Source organism: Aquarana catesbeiana, linkage group LG03, assembly GCF_042186555.1.
Source record: "Aquarana catesbeiana isolate 2022-GZ linkage group LG03, ASM4218655v1, whole genome shotgun sequence".
Taxonomy (NCBI): domain Eukaryota; kingdom Metazoa; phylum Chordata; class Amphibia; order Anura; family Ranidae; genus Aquarana; species Aquarana catesbeiana.
The window spans coordinates 720,233,309-720,258,221 of record NC_133326.1 but is presented as its reverse complement, the minus strand read 5'-3'; the positions used below and the strand labels follow the sequence as shown (position 1 = coordinate 720,258,221).

The window sequence follows — 24,913 nt, the reverse complement described above, 5'->3', positions numbered from 1 at the left end:
GACCTCACAAATGCTCTTCTGGAAGAATGGTCAAACATTCCCATAGACACACTCCTAAAAATTGTGGACAGCTTTCCCAGAAGAGTTGAAGCTGTTATAGCTGCAAAGGGTGGACCAACTCATTATTGAAGTCTACGGACTATTGCCCCGTACACACGGTCGAATTTTCTGACGGAAAATGTGCAATCGGAGCGTGTTGTCAGAAATTCCGACCGTGTGTGGGCTCCATCGGACTTTTTCCATCGGATTTTCCGACACACAAAGTTTTAGAGCAGGCTGTAAAATTTTCCGACAACAAAATCCATTGTCGGAAATTCCGATCGTGTGTACACAAATCCGACAGACAAAGTGCCACGCATGCTCAGAATAAATAAAGAGATGAAAGCTATTGGCTACTGCCCCGTTTATAGTCCCGATGTACGTGTTTTACGGCACCGCGTTCAGAACGATCGGATTTTCCGACAACTTTGTGTGACCGTGTGTATGCAAGACAAGTTTGAGCCAACATCCGTCGAAAAAAATCCTATGGATTTTGTTGTCGGAATGTCCGATCAATGTCCGACCGTGTGTACAGGGCATAAGACTGGGATGTCATTATAGTTCATGTGTGTATAGGCAGGCGTACCAAATTTTATGGTAATATAGTGTATATAGTGTCCTATCCCAATATGACACCAATCTTTTTCTAGATTAACCAATTAAAGCGGTATAATAAACCCGAAACCAAAAATGGCATATATTGCAGCTTACCAATCATTAGATGTGGCGGCTGCATTCGTTTTCTTTTTTTTAGACTTTTTTCCCTCTGTTTTCATCTGGTGATCTGGCCAGTAACAAACCTCCTGTATTAGAGCTCCCCAATTATTCATAAAAATGTACATAAAATTATTTCAAAATGAAATCAAACTTGAGTAGAAACACCAGCCCCCTGCCAGGAACCCTTGCCACATGTGGAAGCAGTGGTCTCCCTGCACAGATTTGACACACCCTCTGTTGAGTCAAATCTAGATCTCTCCAATTCATAAAGCTCATACTCCCTGTTAATTGGCTGTGACTAGTTGTGACTCAGCAATGGGCATGTTGGTTGGACCTCTGCAGAGAGACAGCTGCTTCCAGACAGAGAGCAAGGGTTCTTCTTTAAAGCATTTTGGCAGGGCAAAGGCTTTTCTACTTAGGCTGTGGCTGCTTTCTAAAAAAAACAACTTTGCAGAGTTTTTCTTTTGAAGCCCTTGGAATGTATTTATCAGATTTAACCTGTTGATGCCGACAGTATGCAGCTGTGCCGAGAGTGAGCGCCCAGTGCCGGCACATTTCTGGTGGCAAGCAGAAAGCTCCCAATCGCTGATTGTGATCGGGAGCTTTCCAATCCTGTGACCCCCGTGACAGCCAATCACAGCGGTCACATGATCATAAGCCCCGCCCCACCTCCTGCCATTCTAAACCCCTTAAAGGGCTGGGAGGCGCTGGCACCAAAGGGTTAAGCTGAAAGTTCTATTGGGATTTAATGACATCACAGAGTTCAAGAACTCTGATTGGATTAAGATGGGACAATAATAAAAACATGTTCTGGTGTAAATTTCCAGGGGGCGACATAGAGCACTGCAGAGCTCAGACCCCCCGACCCTGTATAGAGGAGATAGATGACAGACGTTTCCGTTTTGTTCTCTTTTCTCACTCTAACCCTAAACTTTATCTCCCCTCCTCCACATTTCTGGGGGTTCAGTCCTCCTGAGAGGGGTACACCCGGTCACACAATAATGTTACTTTGTACATCAACAAACCAAAATAACATCTCACACCTACAGTATGAACTGACTTTTTCTATTCTACTCATTTATTTCCTCTATTACATTGCAGATCAGCATGATTTTGTAGCACGGCCTCCAATTTCTGTAACCCTGCACCCTGATTTGTACTGTACCCCAAACTACAATAAAAGAGACACTGACTGGAGTTCCCACCATCTGCCCCATTGGATGAATATTTAACCGATCTGACCCTCTCTTACTATGATGTCATCAGTCTCTGGGCGGAGCTATCACATCTCCCGTTTCCCCCCACAAATCTTTATACAACCTCCCCATACACCTAACCCTGCATGGAGGGGCTCAGTGAAGGTGGTGGTGAAGGTGTGGAGATGTCGGATCGGGTCACACAGATCATAAAAGGAGATCCGCCCGGCCTCATAATCCAGATATATCCTGACTCTGTTACTGGAGAGATTGGTGGGTAAAGGGATATGTTTACTGTCATGTATCACCGAATACTGATTACAATTCCTGTACAATCCCCAGGACTTCTTGTTACTTCCAATCCTTGACTGCAGTCCTCTCCTCTCTATACTGGGGTAACACATCCCGACTCTCCATCTATCTGATCCCCCGACATCCACTTCCCAGTAATGTCTCCCTGAGGAGAAACTCTGACTGCTCAACACCTGAGGATAATTCTGAAATCTCTCTGGTGTTTCTGGACGATTCTGGTTTCTATCTGACCTGGATACAGTTTTCCTGTCATCTGATATATGTAGATCATTATGAGCTGTGTTTACATCCAGTAATATGTCTGCAGCTCCCTGTATATAGGAGTATACATTTACCTCTGTTATTATATCAGATAAACCTGTGTGAAAGACCCCCGCCACATCCAGACCCCCTCCATCATGGAGGAGTTCCTCATGTCTCTCTCTGTCCTCATTATCTCCATCCTCAGTATCACACAAGTCACCTGTGTCTGATTCCTGTAAGACAGTCAGTGGATCCGTCATGTTACACAGCTCCTCAATGTGACGCAACTTCCTGGACAGCTCCTCCTTCTTTATTTCCAGATCCCGGATGGAGATGGAGATCCGCTCTGCCCTCCCGGAGATTTCCCTCAGGATTCTCTTCTCCAGGTCTTCCAGACGTCTCCTGAGATCTCTAAACAGGACAGTGACTCTCTCTGTGTCACCAGCTGCTTCTTCTTCTACTTTCCTCCTGTGTTCCTGCAGACTCTGGACTCTTTCCTCCATCTCCTCTCTCTTTGTCAGAAGTTTCTGCAGAACATTCCTCAGTGTCTCCTTCCTCTTAAAAGAAGCCTCATCCAGTGACTCCATCTCATGTCCTTTATGTTCTCCAATCAGACAGCAGGACACACACACGTATGTATTATCTTTACTGCAAAAATACTTCAAAACTTCCTTATGGACGGAGCATTTCCTGCTCTCCATGGACAAGGTGGGGTCACACAAGACGTGTTCTGGGGACTTTTTGTGGACTCTTAGGTGTTTATCACACAAAGAAACCTCACAGTGCAGACAGGATCTAACAGCAGGTACAGGAGAGTCCACACAGTAAGTACAGAAGACCCCGGACTCCTCCCGATCTGGCTGAGCAGACAGGAAATTCTCCACTATGTTACGTAGTGTTATGTTCCTCTGCAGTGCAGGCCGATCCTGAAACTTCTCTCTGCATTCAGGACAGGAATATCCTCCAGACCCCTCCTGTGTATCCAGCACACGATCAATACAGACCCGGCAGAAGTTGTGTCCACATCTCAGGTTTACAGGATCTGTATAAATGTTCAGACAGACGGAACATTCCAACTCAGCTCTCAGATCACCAGACGCCATCGCTGACAGCAGATGAGGAAATGAAAGTGAAAGACACGGAGAAGAATGCAGTTGGGAGGGTCACGTCCTCTACACAGGGTGAGGCTGGGCTGTGACTTGTACTGTATTCATAGGATTAGTTATATGAAGGGACACAGATAATAAAAACATCTCCTGTAGGACAATGTTCATCTCCTGGGAATATAACAGACATTTTTGTATTTATACAATATACTGCTATCTGGATGATATATAAAGATTACAAGCATTAAAAAAAATTTAAAGAAAACTTTTTTGCAGATTCCTTTTATTTTTGTTCTGAAGAAAAAGCTGTGTGTTCCACCATGTCCTTTCCAGACTGATTCCTGAGTGAGAGGGTCTACACTTATTATAACCACCTGGTGCAATTTCAGTTTTTTATTGAAGACAGTTGCTGTGTTTGCATCCTTTTGGAAAAATGTAACCCTTAGAAAGTTTTCCACCAAAAAGAAAGGGAATGCCTAATACTGTTGTAGCAATAACTCTCGGTGGAGCTGCTGGTTTAAAGCGGGCTGTTACCTTCACCTACCTCTGTTTCACCGGCACCGGGTCTAGGGTTTCGTTGAGTTTACCTCTGGACGATATAAGCACCAAACACTTGAGTATATTTTCCAATGCTTTAAGGAACCAGTAATAAAGGAAGTAGCAGGAAAGAGGCAGAAGGAAAGTTGCAGGGAAGCTCAAATACCTTTTCCTTAGTATTCTTTAGAACATTCTTTGGAATTGAACACTTGTAGTTGAATGCGCTCCCCTTGTAGGATTCAATCTTTTACCTGCCTGGATAGGCCTCTCTCACTTGCCTAGCAGCCAGTACGTAGCACGAACAAAAGTCTCTGCCACAGACTTGTTTGGAATAAAACCCGTACGATCCTCTGCCACAGGATGTATTGGTTTGCGATTAATGTCAGACACAGTACTTAAACCTTTAAGCCAACCCGGCAGTACTATGCAGTAAGACTACTTTAGAATGCGTCCTTCAACCGAGTCACCAGGCCCCTCTCCAGACCAGCACTCTGTATGATCCTTCCATGACGGGTCCTCCCCTGGGATCTCCTCGGTTTGTCCAGCTTCTTCACTCAGGTTAGACAGCTCAGGACCATTCCTCTGCTGCTGTGGTAGGCCCCAGACAGACTTCTGGGCCCACCCACACGAAATGGAGGACCACGAGGTGGTACTCTTAACACATACCATGTCAGCCAGGAGGGCCAGCAGGTGGCTGAAAACGAACCCCCAAATATGGCATCTGTCCCATAAATACCCTCTCCCAGAATGCAACTCGGAGGACAGCCTCCACGAGTTATCTCCGGGACAGAGGAGCACTCATCCGCTTCAGCACGTTGCTTTTCCAACACCAGCCAAGGGTGACAACGACACCCACCGGCACAGTGTGGAACTACGCGCAACGTCAGCCAAGGTGGAACAGAGGCAAATCTAACTTCCTCTAATAAGCGACCCACGAAATTTACCTATCAGCGGTAGATCAAAAATCTACCAGCGCTACACTGTACTTAGTGTGCAAATGTGAGATATTCAGTGAGCCAATCACAGCGGCAGGAAATGACATTTCTGGGGGCGTTCTGTACACCAGGTTTCCATAGTGCATTGAATATTTGCTGTGTAAAATACAAATACTGCAGTGGATATAGTGCCAATATGGGGCAGATAGACACAAGTTGTAGGATAGAAACGGTATCTAGCAATGTGCAGAGGGTTCATCCAGAATTTGTGGTCACACCCCTTCAGCACCTGATGGGTTTTATATATGTATAAGATATTGGGATCTGAGCACAGGTATGAAGGGGAGGAAAGATGAGAGATGATGGTGGAACTCAGATTGTGACTGATACTCTGACTACACCACATGGTGGGTGGGGGGCCTAGCACACCCTTACACCATGAACACCAGTGCCCGGGGCCCGGCAGGAACTGCAGTCATGAGCAAAGTTCATCATTAAGGCTTAGAGATGAGCTGACACTGCAAGTAGTATGAAGCTGAATCTCTTTTCTATGAGTTGTCCCCTCGCTCTACATTCAGTGCTGTACTTGTGGTGTATTAGGGGCAGCGGGATGAACCACACGGCGCCCACGAGTCAGCGTACCTCTGTGACCTCCCTCCCAGTAACAGAATGAAACCTGCCCAACACCTAGTGCGGGTCTTATGTGTGTCCTATGTTGACTCTTCATCGGTGTTAATTTCGTAAACATTTTCGACCCAAAATTTTAGCCAGCGGCATTTTTTTACAGTGACGAAAGCAAAAAACGAAAAGTACACCACATTTTCATCCAAAAAATATGATGAAAATCAATTATATTTTCATTAACCACTTACAGGCCGGAAGATTTGGCTGCTCAATGACCAGGCCATTTTTTTGTGATATGGCGCTACATCGCTTTAACTGACAATTACGCAGTCGTGCAACGCTGTACCCAAACAAAATTGACGTCCTTTTTTTAGCCCACAAATAGAGCTTCCTTTTGGTGGTATTTGATCACCTCTGCGGTTTTTATTTTTTGCGCTATAAAGAAAAAAAGAGCGACAATTTTGAAAAAAAAACAATATTTTCTACTTTTTGCTATAATAAATATCCCCAAAATTGTTTTTAAAAAACAAATTTCTTCCTCAGTTTAGGCCGATACGTATTCTTCTACATATTTTTGGTAAAAAAAATCACAATAAGCGTATATTGATTGGTTTGCGCAAAAGTTATAGCGTCTACAAAATAGGGGAAAGATTTATGACATTTTTATGGCATTTATTTATTTTTTTTACTAGTAATGGCGGTGATCTGCAATTTTTATCGGACTGCGACATTGCGGCGGACACATCGGACACTTTTGAAACATTTTTAGGGCCACTGACATTTATACAGCAATCAAAGCTATAAAAGTGCATTGATTACTGTGTAAATGTCACTGGCAGGGAAGGGGTTAATATTAGAGGGCGATCAAGGGGTTAAATGTGTTCCCTCAGTGTGTTCTAACTGTGAGGGGATAGGACTGACTAGAGCAGGAGACATCCTTGTTCATCGTTGTTCCTACTTAGTAGGAACAAACAATATGTCTCTTCTCTCCTGACAGAACATGGATTTGTGTGTTTACACACACAAATCCCTGTTCCTGCTCTCGTGCACGCGATCGCACCCGCCAGCCATGTGCATCAGGTCCCTCGCCTGCTATCGCCCTTAAAGGTACAGATGTACATAAACGTTGATTCGCGGGAACAAACCACTTTGCAGCTATATATCGACATAAGCCGGTCGAGAAGTGGTTAACAAATGAAAATTAAATGATATTGTGAGGCAGAGACGTTTACTCTCATGAACTTCTGGTCTCCACAGAACTCCATCTGCTTCCAGCAAGCAAGCGTCTCGAGTCCATGGTGTGCTTCACTTAGCAGCAGTTAGCAGGCTGTGCAGCCAGCATTACAGGCCTCCGAGTCCTCAGACGACCGTCCAGAGCAGCACTCTGCATTACAGGCCTCCCAATGAGAGTCCCACTCCTGGCGATGACTGTCCAGAGCAAGTACAGGCCTCCCCTCAGACCAACGTCCGTCCAGAGCACTGTGTGCATTATAGGCCTCCTCTGACCACCGGCATCCAGAGCACTGTGTGCATTATAGGCCTCCTCTGACCACCGGCGTCCAGAGCACTGTGTGCATTATAGGCCTCCTCTGACAACTGGCATCCAGAGCACTGTGTGCATTATAGGCCTCCTCTGACCACCGACATCCAGAGCACTGTGCATTACAGCCCTCCTCTCAGACCTGAGATCACCATCCCACACTGTACAACATTATAGGCCTCACAGAGTCACACCACCATCCAAAGCACTGTGCATTACAGGCCTCCCCTCAGACCACCTTTCAGAGCACTGTGCAGCATTACAGGCAGTGGCAGCTGGTGCTCAAAATATTTGAGGGGGGGGCGCAAACAGACTGAAAAATACTGAAACTAAAACATCAAATGCAGCCACCCTGCCATGAATTGTAGCCACTGTGCCCATCAAATGCAGCCACTGTGCTCATCATATGCAGCCACTGTGTCTATTAAATGCAGCCACTGTGCCCCGTCATATGCAGCCACTGTGCCCATCATATGCAGCCACTGTGCCCCATCAAATGCAGCCACTGTGCCCATCAAATGCAACCACTGTGCCCATCATATGTAGCCTCTGTGCCCATCAATTGCAGCTACAGTGCCGATCATATGCAGCCTCTGTGCCCATTAAATGCAGCCTCTGTGCTCATCATATGCAGCCTCTTAGCCCATCAAATGCAGCCAATGTGCCCATCAAATGTGCCATATAGGGGACGGTGTGACAGAGGGGGCGGTGCCTGTGCGCCCATAATGGATGGGCTGCCCCTGATTATAGGCCTCCTCAGACCACTGTCCAGAGCACTGTGTAGCATTACACACACCGTCCAGAGCACTGTGCAGCATTACAGGCCTCTCAGACCACCCAGAGTGGCTAAATCTGTATCTGAGAGTTTGTTCAAACCAAAATACCATAAATATTAACATGATATTGGATATTTTTACTCCAGGAGTATATAATGAGTTTGGAAATTTTCGAGAAATGCTTAAATAATGCATTACAATTTGACTAAAAACATTAGATTTTAGTTGACTGAAATTATTTTATTCCACTAAAATGTACTGGAGATTTTAGTTGACTAAAATACGACTAAAACTAAAATAACTGCAGATGTCCAAAATGGGACTAAAACTAAAATGACATTTTAGGCAAAAGACTCTAACTAAAACTCAATCAAAAATCGATGCCAAAATTAACACTGCTCTTCATGTACCGTACCTATTGGTCAGGGTGAGAGCTTCCATAACGCTTGTCTACTCCCGGTTGTCCTCGGAGATGAACCGCCAAGGAGGGAGGCCCCCCTCTCACTACCAGAAGATACCCCACCTAACCGAGGTACCACACCTCCACTGGTTGCTTGTGACTCTACATTGTGAACTTGGTTGCCCTTAGTGACGGCCTTATTCTTCCTTCATGTGCTTGCTTGACACTGTAGAACCATGCACTTTACACCTCATACGTGCTTTAAACAGACCCATGTTCTTTGTATACACCAGCCTCATTATGCTCCCCTTTCAATTACTTCAGACCAGGCTTAAGGACAAGTTTAACAGTCTTTACTAATCTCTATAGTGCAAATGAGATAAGAAAACAAAGTGCAAAGGTTTCTTTTCATGACCATTACTATCTATCAGATGTCCCAGGCATCCTTTTTCAGAATATGATAGTCCATAATTGGTGGCATAGTCTATAGCTGGTGGCATGGTCCATGGCTGGTGGCATCCCGGGATCCACGGTATTAGTGGTCCTCCCCTAGGAGCGGAATCAGCAGCAACAACAAAGCAACGGAAAGTGCGGGTAACCAGAGCAAACCCTCCCAAGCTCGAGGCTTCAGCCTTCCCCCAAATATATATCACAGGTGGGCCGTCCAAAGCCCAAAAGTCCGTAAAACTGGTACAAAGAGTTTAACCCTCATCCAACCAAGTCTGAGCTGGTACCCGTCTAACTAGTTTTCAAGCTGCTTACACATGCCCCTTGTTTTTCACAAGTCATCCCGGCTAAACAACACATCACACTTACATGTGCAAAACCATGTTGGAACACCATAAATAACACATGCAGCAAAACAGCAATAAATATAGTTATAAAAGGAACAGATAAATGCAAAGAGTTCACAGCTCAGAAATAATAGTATGGGTCCGGAAGAAGGACCCTCTCTCCCGTAACTGGGTGTCTCCCATTGACTTGGTGTACAACCGGGTATGCATAGTGCTGCATAACCAGCTCGACCCGGTCAATGTAAATATGATGCCCAATGTTCAATTCTTGATATATCTAACTTTGATAAATTTGTTCTGCTACCAGAATTCTTGGAGGTGTTCATGTAGTCTTAACTTTTCCCAGAGAAACCTGTCCTTCTTTAGTTGCCAGACCAACTGCTCAGGGACATAGGGGAAGGTACATGTGTGCGTCAAATAGTCTTTGCAACTTGGCCAGAAGAATTAGCATGCCACCCAGGGGAACTGCACCTTCCAGGAGGTAAGAGTCATTGGGATGGGCTGGCTTTCCTGAGGCCTGGTGCATGCATTGGGTGGTGCTGGGATTTCCTCCGGGAACCACAGCAGTGGAATGACAGCCTCTGGGGAGGACGGACATTCCCCCTCACTGCTGACAATGCCACCAGGATTGGTTTAATCAGTTTTGGTAAGGTACAAGTATTGGAGCCTGAAGTCATAGAAAGCAGCTCCATAGGCTCTGGTACAGGAGAGTCTGAGGCTGGGTTCACACTGCAGATGGATGCGGCTCGCAGTAGGGGTCTGGTGTGTCCCTGTTCTTCGTTTCAGGGACGAATCGGGGCCGAATTTTGGCCTGAATTCAGACCTGAAATGGAGCTAAAGATGCACAGGACCCCTGTGCATGCTGCTCCGCAGCCGCATGGAGATGTGTGAACTGGCTCCATAGAGAGACGGTCACAATCTCTTGTCATGCGAATTGGATGCGTGGAATCCACAACCAATTTGCATAAGTGTGAACCCAGATTAATAAGTAGACATGTGCAAATTGTTTTGTTCCGAATACAAGGTTGGATGAATTTATGGCAATTCAGACATTCAAATGTATACAAATCTCCAAATTAAATACTGTAGTAACAAATTTTATTGAAATTCATTTTGTTTCGTATTTTTGTTTTATAACAATTTTCAAATTTTCAGAACAATTCAAATTTGGACCGGTCAAAAAAATCACCAGGTGACCCCACCCCATAATGACACTAGCCGACTGAGTGGTAGATATGGAGGCGGGGTCATCTGATTACGTCACTGGATAACCTCCGCCCCTATGTTTACCTGTCATTCAGCTGTATCCCCAGATTTGAGCAGTCGTGTTTGGCGGGTGACCTTTTTTGTTGTTGTTGTTTGGACCTGCTTTTTTAGTTTTTTTTTTAAATAAAGGACTTGTTAAAAACTGGTGTTATATTTTTATTATCTTTGAATTTTTTTTGTGAATGAGTAGGGGTACTATGTACCTCATTCTCATTCATATAGGGAGGAATGGGATCTGGGGGCCCCCTGGTTAAAGGGGACTTCAAGAGTTTGATAAGTCACTCCCCACACCCCCACAACCACCGGGCCAGGGTTGTGGTGAAGAGGTCCTTTCCACATCCACATGGTGACAAGGTGCTTTGGGGGGCAGAATCACCGATGTTGTGGGCTTGTGGCCTTGTAAGTTTTAGGAGGGGGCGCTTGCTCACAAACCCCCCTTTCCTGGCCTGCCAGTCTACATGTTCGTATAAGGGTCTGGTATGACCCTACGTCATTTTTTTTTCATATTTTGGCATGGGGTTCTCATTAAAATTCATACCAGACCTGAAGGGCCTGGTATGGATTGGGGGCCCATGCTTTTTTTTTTCCTGAATTCTTATTTTCTGGCAATTCTGTTTACATTCAGCTGTCAGCAGGGAAGCCTGTTGACAGCTGGTGAGTCATCGGTTGTTAATGATGAGGCGGCCGGCTTCCAGGCATGTTTCGTAATCACCAGATATTTTTCACATAGAATTTGAATTGTTTTTCAATCGATACAGTTTTGAATAGTCCTGAATCTTTGAAATTCGTTAAAAAATGTATTAAGAAAATGAAACTAAATTAAAAAAGAGCAAAATTCTGTTTACTTTCAGCTGTCAGCGGGGAAGCTCGTTGCCAGCTGATGAGTCATCGTGTGTTAAGGATGCGGCGGCCGGCTTTCTGGCACGCTCCTTTTAAAACCAGCTAATCTTCACACAGAATTTGAATCGGTTGATCATTTTTCAACTGATCCAATTTCGAATTGTTCCTAAAATTTGGAATTCGTTAGAAAATTAATAAACTGAATGAAACAAAACAAAATTGGTAACATAACAAATCTATTCGAAATGAAACTAAACACATTTCTCGGTTCTGCACAAATCAATTATTAAGCTGGAGTAGTCCGGGAGTATTATTATTATTATTATTATTATTATAATACACAATTTATATAGCACCAACAGTTTACGCAGCGCTTTACAATGTAAAGGGGGACAGCACAATTACAGTACAGTTCAATACAGAAGGGACAGGAGGGCCCTGCTCGTAAACATTACGTTCTAAAGGGAGGGGGTGTTGGTACAAAAGGTAATAGATGTAGGGAATGATTTGATGGGGGTGGCTCAGGGACAATTGTTAGGTGGGTGTGGGATAGGCTTCCCTGAATAAGTGAATTTTCAGGGATCTCCTAAAGGTGGACAGGTTGGGGGCTGATCGGACATACCAGGGCAGGGAGTTCCAGAGGATGGGAGAGGCTCTCGAGAAGTCCTGAAGGTGAGCATGGGAGGAGGTAACAAGGGAGCCAGAGAGCAAGAGGTCCTGGGAGGAGCGGAGGGGACTATTTGGAAAATATCTGCAGATGAGGTTGGTGATGTATATGGGGGTGATATTGTGGATGGCCTTCTATGTCATGGTTAGCATTTTGAATTTTATACGGTGGGGTAGGGGAAGCCAGTGAAGGGATTGGCAGAGAGGAGCAGCAGTCATGGATTGGTTAGTGAGGTGTATTAGTCTAGCAGCAGCATTCATAATAGACTGAAGGGGGGATAGCCTGCTTAAGGGTAGGCTATTAAGGAGAGAGTTGTAGTAGTCAAGGTGGGAAATAATTAAGGAGTGAATACGTTTAGGGGAAGGAAAGGTGCCGGAGGAGAAAGAGAGGATGACAATGTGGGTTAGGAAGTTTAGGATAGAGCGGGAAGGTGGTCGCAGTAATTGTGAGGGGAGTTTATCAACATCATCGGTGCTAACTTGACAGAAGGAGGAGAGTATTGAGTGTGGTGTTGGACCTGATGTGTTGGGTAGGGGCGGAAGTTGAATGCTGGATATCTCCTCGTGAATTGTGTCGATTTTGCTTTTGAAATGGTTTGCAATCCGTTGAGTGGTAAGCAAGTTGGTGGGTGGGGGCAGTGGGGGGTGAAGTAAGGAATTAAGGGTAGAAAAGAGTTGACGAGGTTTGGATGAGAGGGTTTTGATGAGAATGTTGTAGTAGGTTTGTTTAGTAGTGTGGAGGCAGGAGTTGTATTTGAGAAGGGCAGATTTGTAGAGGGTAAAGTCTTGCAGGGATTTAGATTTACGCCATGCTCGCTCAAGAGCACGGCTGCGCCTCTTGAGACTTCTGGTGTTGTCTGTTTGCCAGGGTTGTGGCAGATGAGGCCTGGTTCTGCGTGTAGAAAGAGGAGCAAGTAAGTCTAGGGAGGATGACAGGGTGTTGTTGTAGATGGAAGTGGTTAGGTCTGGGCAGGACTGGGGTGCAATTTTGTCGTAAAGGCCATCAGTAGCAGAATGAAGAAGGGAAGGGTTGAGGTTGCGAAGGTTTCTGCAGGTATTTTCCGGTTCTGCACAAAGGAGCTGGAGGAGTCCGGGAGTATCTCAGGGGATGCCATGGCAGGGGGTTCTGGCTGTGTGGCAGTAATTGGTAAGGACAGTTCCTGAAGTCAAGCGTCTGTCTCATCCTGAGAGGGTGTGGCTCCTCTTCAGTCAGCTGCTCAACCCCTAGTCCTTCAGGGGAGGCCCACCCTTGGTTAGAAGTGCTGTTGTCTCCTTTTGTAAATGGAGCCCAGTGTATGCAAATAAAAAATGTATTTAATGTTGTCTATAGACAAAAAAAAAAAAGATTTTTCCCCTAATTTTACAAATATTTCTTTTTCAAAAAGCAATTGTAAAAAACAAAACAAAACAAATAGTATTTTCTATAGTTTAAAATACACTAAAATTATGCTTCTGTTACAACTATGGCAATGGTTATTTGCACATGTAAAGGGGGCTTTATTAGTCATTTTTTTTATTTAATTTTTTTTTTATACTGATGAGTACCATATTTATCGGTGTATAACACGCACCCCAAGTTTAGGAGGGAATTTTAAGGAAAAAACTTTTAGGAGTAAAGTTTAAGGAAGAAAAACTTACATTAAAATGCCCATCAATGCAGCGTTATCGGTGTCCATCTGCAGCCTTGTCAGTGTCAGTGCAGCCTTGCCCCAGTGTCCATTGCAGCCTTGTCAGTGCAGCTTTGCCCCAGTGCAGCCTTTTCAGTGCAGCTTTGCCCCAGTGCAGCCTTGTCAGTGCAGCCATGTCAGTGCAGCTTTGCCCCAGTGCAGCTTTGCCCCAGTGCAGCCTTGCCCCAGTGCTCGCCGCGATCGCCGCCGATATACACAGCTGCGTGTAAATTCAAATATGGCGCCGAGACTGCAATGACTCAGCGGAGTGGAGATACACATACTCGAGAGTCCTCGGCTTTTTTCGGCGCTGCTCACGGTCACGCCCAGTCCCTATGATGGACATAACACAGGTCCAATGGCGGGACTGGGCGGGACTGTGAGCGGCGCCGAAAAAAGCAGAGGACTTGCGGGTATGTGTATCTCCGCTCCGCCGAGTCCCTGCAGTCTCGGCGCCATATTTGAATTTACACACAGCTGTGTATGTCGGCGGCGATCACGGCAAACGCCGCGATCGCTCCGATCCGAGCAAAAGTGACGGGGATCGGCCTATAACACGCACCCACGATTTTCCCCTGATTTTAAGGGGAAAAAAGTGCGTGTTATATGCCGATAAATACGGTATACTGTTTATGAATGTGATCTTCATGGGTATATGGATGATTATATTCATTTATAGTACTCATAAAGTTCCAAGTGTATATTTTTACAATATAGTTATATGTGAATACGCTATCTACATGCTGTGAGTGGAACTTGTGTAAATACAAAATGTTTAATATAAATGTGATTAACCCTAAAAAAATACCAAAAAAAAAGTATTTAACCACTTAAGGACTGAGCCTATTTCTGACATTTGTTGTTTAAGATTTAAAATTAATTAGAACCCCCAAACATTATATATTTTTTTAGCAGACACCCCTAGAGAATAAAATGGAGATTGTTGCAATACTTTATGACACCAGGTCCCCCCAGCAGAGTCCCTCCTTACATCAGGTGTCCCCAGCGGAGTCCCCCTTACATCAGGTGTCCCCAGTGGAGTTCCTCCTTATATCAAGTGTCCCCGGCAGAGTCCCTCCTTACATCAGGTGCCCCAGCAGAGTCCCTCCTTACTTCAGATGTCCCCAGGAGAGTCCCTCCTTACATCAGGTGTCCCCAGTGGAGTGCCTCCTTAGATCAGGTGCTTCCAGCAGAGTCCCTCCTTACATCAAGTGTCATCAGCGGAGTCCCTTCTTACATCAGGTGTCCCCAGTAGAGTCCCTCATTACATCGGGTGCCTCCAGCAGAGTCTATCCTTTCATCAGGTACCCCCAGCAGAGTCCCTCCTTACATCAGGTGTCCCCATCAGAGTCCCTCCTTACATCAGGTGTCCCCAGCGGAGTCCCTTGGCTCTGCCTCTCGTCAGATAATCATGCATGGTTTGAACTCCGTCGCCATTACAGAAGACCATCTCTTGTGTAACAGGTCACTCACCCAGGGGAGGAAACAAGAGGCAGAGCCTGGGTAGCTGCCAATAGAACCCCCCCACTGGCCTCTCCCACAACAGGTCACAGACTGTCAGCAGTCCAGGGGGCGGGGGGTTGGCAGCAGCTCCATTTCTATTGACAGCTACCCAGGCTCAACCTCCTGTTTCCTCCCCTGGGGGAGTGATCTGTTACACGAAAGCTCAGCTGGTCTTCTGTAAAATGGTGGGTGGTGGAGACAATTCACCAGTGTCGGCCGCGGACCTCTAGCGGCGGCGGCGGAGAAAAATCGGGAAAGCGCAGATTTCCCAGGACATTTCCTGTGATACAGTAAGACCGGGACAAAGGTCTAAATACCGGAAATGTCCCGGGAAATTCGGGACAGTTGGCAACTATGAATGGAGAGGAGCCTCTGTTTCCTTTCCATTCATTTTCAGTGCAGCTGAGGCTGCAAAGAAAGGGACTGAGGAATCTCTGTCCTCAATCCCTTTCCCTGTCTCAAAGTAAAGATGTCAGGGGTCTGTTTAGACCCCTGATATCTCACCAAAGCCCCCCCCAACAGGGCCGATAATAATAATAATAATAATAATAATAATAATAATAATAATAATAATAATATTCCACACAATACAGAATACCATTCATATATATGATAAAACATGGGGCCCTTGGGTTAAATACTCCACATCACTTTTTAATCCAGCTTGAGATCTACTAGTTACAAGAAACAAACTTATTGTATATGTTGTTTCATAGATCACAAGCTAAAAAAAATTGTAATATCACGGACCATAAACTATAGCAAAATATATTTACCTTATTTATACTATTTTTCTAATTTTCCATATGTACAATTTATTATTATTGTAATTATTGCGGCATATATTGTGTATTTTTGTACCACCTTTGTACCAAATAAAAATAGTTGGTAAACAAAAGAATATTAATAATAAAAATTATAATAAATATTTAATATAAAATTGTAAAAAAAATGAAAAAAAATACAAATAAAAAAACACTGACAGGTCCACACTCCCCCCCCCCCAAAAAAAAAAAAAAAAAATAAAAAATAAAAGAAAGCATTGTAAAAAAAAAAAAATATATATATATATATATATATATATATATATATATATATATATATATATATATATATATATATATATATATATATATAAATTGTAAAAAAAAATTTTTTTAAATTTGTAAAAAATAAAAAACTACTGACAGTCCACTGTCACATGACATTAAAAAAAGTATTGGTAATCAGTATTGGCGAGTACTTGAAAAAAAGTATCAGTACTTGTACTTTTAAAAAAGTGGTATTGGTGCAACCCTAGTACTAATTATGACTACCTGGTGCAATTTCAGTATTCTATTGAGGACAGTTGCTGTGTTTGCATCCTTTTGGAAATATTTAACCCTTTGAAAGTATTCCAACCAAAAAGAAAGGGGTGCCTAATACTGTACTTGTGTGCAAATGTGAGATATTCAGTGAGCCAATCACAGCGGCAGAAAATGACATTTCTGGGGGTGTTCTGTACACCAGGTTTCCATAGTGCATTGAATATTTGCTGTGTAAAATACAAATACTCCAGTGGATATAGTGCCAATATGGGGCAGATAGACACAAGTTGTAGGATAGGAACGGTATCTAGCAAAGTGCAGAGGGTTCATCCAGAATTTGTAGCCACACCCCTTTAGCACCTGATGGGTTTTATATATGTATAAGATATTGGGATCTGAGCACAGGTATGAAGGGGAGGAAGACGAGAAATCCATACCGGAATCTAACATGGAATTGTTTTGTTTTTCTTTTTTATTTAATCAAAAATTAACAAAAAATACATTCATAAAGAAAAATATGATAAAGGTTAAATTGTCTGCAAATTACATGACATAAATAAAGGCCAATTCACATATGTCCTATATTTCTGCATTACTCTTTTAGACCAGAGGTCCCCAACTCCGGGGCCAGTCCGGTACCGTGCGTGGGGGGGGGGGTGGCGGAGGGCAGTGTTTAGTGGGTAGAGTGAGCCAGCACAACCTGCAATGCCACCCTCCAACCACCGGAGGGTGCCCGCTCCCCTTCTCCTAGCACCAGTACTCCCTCCCCTCTCTGGTCACCTTGGGAAGAAGAGGAGCAGAGATGAGGAGAAAGGAGAGGAGAGCCGGGCCAGGGAAAGGCTCCTCACCGTCATAGAGCACTGGTAAGACCTGTGAGCTGACTTCAGGCAACATGGCTGCATGCCCCCCAACCCCCCTGAAGTGACAGGCTGCCCCCCATTCTGTCTTCCAGGAACCTGGTCCCTGGTGTCGGGGAGGTTGGGGACCGCTGATTTACACCATTGAGAGTTTCTTGTGGTTTTTGATTTTTTTTGATTTTCAAAACAAAAAGGTGAAAAATTACAAATGATAGAAAATTATACAGAAAAAGAGGAAATGATTGATTGTGTATGGAGAGCCCCATAAACATTTGGGTATGCACTGAAGATCAATCTGGATATTTGCAGCTATAAGACATCGAACAAGCCACACACTTTTCCTTACAGACAGGCCTGTGATTGGATAAAAACTTACTTACACCCTCCCCCTTAATACATACACTATATTGTCAAAAGTATTGGGACGCCTGCCTTTACACACACATGAACTTTAATGACCCAAAAGGAAAATGCAGTGCATATACAATTGAAAAATAATGAAAATATATGTGTGACCAAATATAACACAATATGAGTGTAAAAACACAAGTGGGATATAAAAACAAAAAATGAATGAATAAATAGTGTCCACTAGGGATGAGCCGAACACCCCCCTGTTCGGTTCGCACCAGAACATGCGAACAGGAAAAAAGTTTGTTCCAACACGCGAACACCGTTAACGTCTATGGGACACGAACATGAATAATCAAAAGTGCTAATTTTAAAGGCTAATATACAAGTTATTGTCATAAAAAGTGTTTGGGGACCCGGGTCCTGCCCCAGGGGACATGGATCAATGCAAAAAAAAGTTTTAAAAACGGCCGTTTTTTCAGGAGCAGTGATTTTAATAATGCTTAAAGTCAAACAATAAAAGTGTAATATCCCTTTAAATTTCATACCTGGGGGGTGTCTATAGTATGCCTGTAAAGGGGCGCATGTTTCCTGTGTTTAGAACAGTCTGACAGCAAAATGACATTTTGAAGGAAAAAACTCATTTAAAACTACTCGCGGCTATTGCATTGCCGACAATACACATAGAAGTTCATTGATAAAAACGGCATGGGAATTCCCCAAAGGGGAACCCCGAACCAAAATTAAAAAAAAAAATGACGTGGGAGTCCCCCTAAATTCCATACCAGGCCCTTCAGGTCTGGTATGGATATTAAGGGGAACCCCGGCCAAAATTTAAAAAAAAAAATGACGTGGGGTTCCCCCTAAATTCCATACCAGACCCTTCAGGTCTGGTATGGATTTTAAGGGGAACCCCGCGCCAAAAAAAAAAAAAAAAACGGCGTGGGGTCCCCCCAAAAATCCATACCAGACCCTTATCCGAGCACGCAACCTGGCAGGCCGCAGGAAAAGAGGGGGGGACGAGAGTGCGGCCCCCCCCCTCCTGAACCGTACCAGGCCACATGCCCTCAACATTGGGAGGGTGCTTTGGGGTAGCCCCCCAAAACACCTTGTCCCCATGTTGATGAGGACAAGGGCCTCATCCCCACAACCCTGGCTGGTGGTTGTGGGGGTCTGCGGGCGGGGGGCTTATCGGAATCTGGAAGCCCCCTTTAACAAGGGGACCCCCAGATCCCGGCCCCCCCCCCTGTGTAAAATGGTAAGGGGCCTACCATTTCACAAAAAACTGTCAAAAATGTTAAAAATGACAAGAGACAGTTTTTGACAATTCCTTTATTTAAATACTTCTTCTTTCTTCTATCTTCCTTCATCTTCTGGTTCTTCTGGTTCTTCTGGCTCTTCTGGTTCTTCCTCCGGCGTTCTCGTCCAGCATCTCCTCCGCGGCGTCTTCTCCGCGACTTGACGGGACTTCCCTGTAGCATTCCCCATGACGTCACAGGGAAGTCCCGTCAAGTCACCGTGCGTCAGAGGGGGGCGGGGTCACCGGGTGCCCCCGCCCCCCGTTATTTAAGAACTGTCAGACGAGGAGCGCCGTCACACAGCGGGAGCCTCCCGCCATGCTAGCATGTGTGAGGAGCGGCCCGGAGAAGAAAATGAAGAAGAGAAGAAAAGAAGAAGAGAAGAAGATGAAGAAGAAGAGAAGAGCGGGAGCCTCCCCCCATGCCATGGGTGCGGAGCGGCCCGAGGAGAAGAAGATAGAAGACGCCGCGGAGGAGATGCTGGACGAGAACGCCGGAGGAAGAACCAGAAGAGCCAGAAGATGAAGGAAGATAGAAGAAAGAAGAAGTATTTAAATAAAGGAATTGTCAAAAACTGTCTCTTGTCATTTTTAACATTTTTGACAGTTTTTTAGTGAAATGGTAGGGGTACTTTTGTACCCCCTTACCATTTCACAGGGGGGGGGGGGCCGGGATCTGGGGGTCCCCTTGTTAAAGGGGGCTTCCAGATTCCGATAAGCCCCCCGCCCGCAGACCCCCACAACCACCAGCCAGGGTTGTGGGGATGAGGCCCTTGTCCTCATCAACATGGGGACAAGGTGTTTTGGGGGGCTACCCCAAAGCACCCTCCCAATGTTGAGGGCATGTGGCCTGGTACGGTTCAGGAGGGGGGGGCGCACTCTCGTCCCCCCCTCTTTTCCTGCGGCCTGCCAGGTTGCGTGCTCGGATAAGGGTCTGGTATGGATTTTTGGGGGGACCCCACGCCGTTTTTTTTTTTGTTTTTTTTGGCGCGGGGTTCCCCTTAAAATCCATACCAGACCTGAAGGGTCTGGTATGGAATTTAGGGGGAACCCCACGTCATTTTTTTAAAAAATTTTGGCCGGGGTTCCCCTTAATATCCATACCAGACCTGAAGGGCCTGGTATGGAATTTAGGGGGACTCCCACGTCATTTTTTTTTTTAAATTTTGGTTCGGGGTTCCCCTTTGGGGAATTCCCATGCCGTTTTTATCAATGAACTTCTATGTGTATTGTCGGCAATGCAATAGCCGCGGGTAGTTTTAAATGAGTTTTTTCCTTCAAAATGTCATTTTGCTGTCAGACTGTTCTAAACACAGGAAACATGCGCCCCTTTACAGGCATACTATAGACACCCCCCAGGTACGAAATTTAAAGGGATATTACACTTTTATTGTTTGTCTTTAAGCATTATTAAAATCACTGCTCCTGAAAAAACGACCGTTTTTAAAACTTTTTTTTGCATTGATCCATGTCCCCTGGGGCAGGACCCAGGTCCCCAAACACTTTTTATGACAATAACTTGCATATTAGCCTTTAAAATTAGCACTTTTGATTTCTCCCATAGACTTTTAAAGGGTGTTCCGCGGCATTCGAATTTGCCGCGAACACCCCAAATTGTTCGCTGTTCGGCAAACTTGCGAACAGCCAATGTTCGAGTCGAACATGAGTTCGACTCGAACTCGAAGCTCATCCCTAGTGTCCACCAATGTGAAAAAAGTGTACAAAACAGGAGGGGAAGGGTTGAGTGAAAAAGTCCCGGTGTCAATAGACGCGGTCAGTAAGTTGACATCACAGGAGGCATCAGTGAGAACATGACAGAAAGGGGATCTTGCGAGAGGAACCACCACCAATTGTGTGAAGGCTTACCGGAAACAGTGGACTTAAAGGGACATATACCTCTTAAGTCATGCAGGCTTGTGGTGATATTCACCGTTTAAAGTGGAAACAATCACAGATCCAGGTCACCACAATCACAATTCTGGGTCTGAACATACAGGTCATCGGCAAGTTCACAGTAAAACATACAGATGAAGTTCACATGGAGGGAAGGAGGACCAAAGGGAATCCACGTACTCACATGATGAAACCAAAAATTAAGGAAAAGTTCCACATAGTGTGATATCGTTTAAAAAATAGATTTTAATAAAAAGAGGGTAAACAGGAACCACTGACATTTCAAATGCAGATAAAAGGGCTCTTAGAGAGACATGGATTAACGCCACGATGTTGGCAGGACTCGATCTGACGCGTTCCGTCTGCTTAGGCGTCATCTGGGGTTTACACACACATGAACTTAAATGGCATCCCAGTCTTAGACTGTAGGGTTCAATATTGAGTTGGCCACCCTTTGTAGCTATAACAGCTTCAACTCTTCTGGGAAGGCTGTCCACAAGGTTTAGGAGTGTGTCTACTCAATATTGAACCCTACAGTCTAAGACTGGGATGCCATTCAAGTTCATGTGTGTGTATAGGCAGGCGCCCCAAAACTTTAGGTAATATAGTGTTGTATGTGACCAAAACATTAATGTATGTCCTATCCCAATATGACACCAACCTTCTTCTAGAATTATTCTACCAATTAAAGCGGTATAATGAACCTGAAAAACAAAAATGGCAAATATTGCAGCTTACCAATCATTAGATGTGGCGGCTGCATTCATTTTCTTTTATTTTTAGGCTTTTTTCCCTGTTTTCACCTGGTGATCTGGCCAGTAACAAACCTCCTGTATTAGAGCGCCCCAATTATTCATAAAAATGTACATAAACTTATTTCAAAATGAAATCAAACTTGAGTAGAAACACCAGCCCCCTGCCAGGAACCCTTGCCACGTGTGGAAGCAGTGGTCTCCCTGCAGAGATCTGACACACCCTCTGAGTCAAATCTAGATCTCTCCAATTAGTAAAGCTCATACTCCCTGTTAATTGGCTGTGACTAGTTGTGACTGAACAATGGGCATGTTGGACCTCTGCAGAGAGACAGCTGCTTCCACACAGAGATCAAGGGTTCTTCTTTGAAGCATTTTGGCAGGGCAAAGGCTTTTCTACTTAGGCTGTGGCTGCTTTCTAAAAAAAAAACAAAAAAAAAAAACAACTTTGCACAGTTTTTGGTTTGAAACCCTTGGAATGTATTTATCAGATTTAACCTGTTGGTGCCGTCAGTATGCAGCTGTGCCGAGAGTACGTGCCCAGTGCCGGCACATTTCTGGTGGCAATGATCATAAGCCTGCCCCACCTCCTGCCACCCTAAACCCCTTAAAGGGCTGGGAGGCGCCGGCGCCAAGGGGTTAAGCTGAAAGTTCTATTGGGATTTAATGACATCACAGAGTTCAAGAACTCTGATTGGATTAAGATGAGACATTAATAAAAACATGTTCTGGTGTAAATTTCCAGGGGGCGACATAGAGCACTGCAGAGCTCAGACCCCCCGACCCTGTATAGAGGAGATAGATGACAGACGTTTCCGTTTTGTTCTCTTTTCTCACTCTAACCCTAAACTTTATCTCCCCTCCTCCACATTTTTGGGGGTTCAGTCCTCCTGAGAGGGGTACACCCGGTCACACAATAATGTTACTTTGTACATCAACAAACCAAAAAACATCTCACACCTACAGTATAAATTGACTTTTTCTATTCTACTCATTTATTTCCTCTATTACATTGCAGATCAGCATGATTTTGTAGCACAGCCTCCTATTTCTGTAACCCTGCACCCTGATTTGTACTGTACCCCAAACTACAATAAAAGAGACACTGACTGGAGTCCCCACCATCTGCCCCATTGGATGAATATTTAACCGATCTGACCCTCCCTTACTATGATGTCATAAGTCTCTGGGCGGAGCTCTCACATCTCCCGTTTCCCTCCACAGATCTTTATACAACCTTCCTCTACACATACCCCAGCATGGAGGGGCTCAGTGAAGGTGGTGGTGAAGGTGTGGAGATGTCGGATCGGGTCACACAGATCATAAAAGGAGATCCGTCTGGCCTCATAATCCAGATATATCCTGACTCTGTTACTGGAGATATTGGTGGGTAAAGGGACACATTTACTATCATGTATCACCCCATACTGATTACCAGTCCTGTCCAATCCCCAGGACTTCTTATTATATCCAATCAGTGACTGCTGTCCTCTCCTCTCTATACTGGGGTAACACATCCCAACTCTCCAGCTATCTGATCCCCGACATCCACTTCCCAGTAATGTCTCCTTGAGGAGAAACTCCGACTGCTCAACACCTGAGACCAATACTGAAATCTCTCTGGTGTTTTTGGATGATTCTGGTTTCTATCTGATCTGGATACAGTTTTCTTGTCATCTGATATCTGTAGATTATTATGAGCTGTGTTTACATCCAATAATATGTTTGCAGCTCCCTGTATATAGAAGGATACATTTACCTCTGTTATATCAAATAATGTGTAATGTGTGTGATATCCCATCCACATCCAGACCCCCTCCATCATGGAGGAGTTCCTCATGTCTCTCTCTGTCCTCATTATCTCCATCCTCAGTATCACACAAGTCACCTGTGTCTGATTCCTGTAAGACAGTCAGTGGATCCGTCATGTTACACAGCTCCCCAATGTGACGCAACTTCCTGGACAGCTCCTCCTTCTTTATTTCCAGATCCCGGATGGAGATGGAGATCCACTCTGTCCGCCCGGAGATTTCCCTCAGGACTCTCTTCTCCAGGTCTTCCAGACGTCTCCTGAGATCTCTAAACAGGGCAGTGACTGTCTCGGTGTCACCAGATGCTTCTTCTTCTACTTTCCTCCTGTGTTCCTGCAGACTCTGGACTCTTTCCTCCATCTCCTCTCTCTTTGTCAGAAGTTTCTGTAGAACATTCCTCAGTGTCTCCTTCTTCTTCTCAGATGCCTCATCCAGTGACTTCATCTTATGTCCTGTGTGTTCTCCAATCACACAAAACTTACAGACACAGGTATCATCCTCAGTGCAGTAATACTCCAGGATCTTCTTATGGATGGAGCATTTCCTGCTCTCCATGGACAAGGTGGGGTCACATAAGATGTGTTCTGGGGACTTTTTGTGGACTCTCAGGTGTTTATCACATAAATAGGCCTCACAGTGCAGACAGGATCTAACAGCAGGTACAGGAGAGTCCACACAGTAAGTACAGAAGACCCCGGACTCCTCCCGATCTGGCTGAGCAGACAGGAAATTCTCCACTATGTTACGTAGTGTTATGTTCCTCTGCAGTGCAGAACGATCCGGAAACTTCTCTCTACATTCAGGACAGGAATATTCTCCAGACCCCCCCTGTGTATCCAGCACACGATCAATACAGACCCGGCAGAAGTTGTGTCCACATCTCAGCATTACAGGATCTGTATAAATGTTCAGACAGACGGAACATTCCAACTCAGCTCTCAGATCACCAGACGCCATCGCTGACAGCAGATGAGGAAATGAAATGAAATTCTCTGACACGGGGGAAGTATGCAGTTAGGAGGGTCACGTCCTCTACACAGGGGGAGGCTGGGCTGTGACTTGTACTGTATTCATAGGATTAGTTATATGAAGGGACACAGATAATAAAAACATCTCCTGTAGGACAATGTTCATCTCCTGGGAATATAACAGACATCTTTGTATTTATACAATATACTGCATACAGATAGTTTGTTACCAGTCAGCGTACCTCTGTTACCTCCCTCCCAGTAACAACACCTAGTGCGGGTCTTATGTGTGTCCTATGTTGTTGACTCTTCATCAGTGTTAATTTCGTAAACATTTTCGACAAAAAATTTTAGTCAGCGGCATTTTTTTTACAGTAATGAAAACAAAAAACAAAAAGTACACCACATTTTCATCCACTGACAAAAACTTTGATGAAAATCAATTACGTTTTCATTAACCACTTACAGACCGGAAGATTTGGCTGCTCAATGACCAGGCCATTTTTTTGCAATTCG

At 44.7% G+C, this 24,913-nt stretch overlaps 1 protein-coding gene and 1 pseudogene across 2 annotated transcripts in view; both read right to left on the bottom strand.

Annotated features, from left to right (window-relative positions):
• The window catches only part of LOC141133718 (uncharacterized), a 186,363-nt gene extending 182,734 nt beyond the window's left edge, over positions 1-3,629 (bottom strand). For both annotated transcript variants that reach the window (XR_012243114.1, XM_073623240.1), the window contains exon 1: positions 2,728-3,629. Coding sequence is in view for 1 of the 2 variants with exons in the window: in XM_073623240.1 (XP_073479341.1) it covers positions 2,728-3,610 (883 nt within the window). In the remaining variant the exon portion in view is untranslated. The remainder of the gene's footprint in view (positions 1-2,727) is intronic.
• Positions 3,630-21,444: 17,815 nt separating this feature from the next.
• On the bottom strand, positions 21,445-24,516 carry LOC141134920 (E3 ubiquitin-protein ligase TRIM39-like; annotated as a pseudogene).
• Positions 24,517-24,913: the final 397 nt, after the last annotated feature.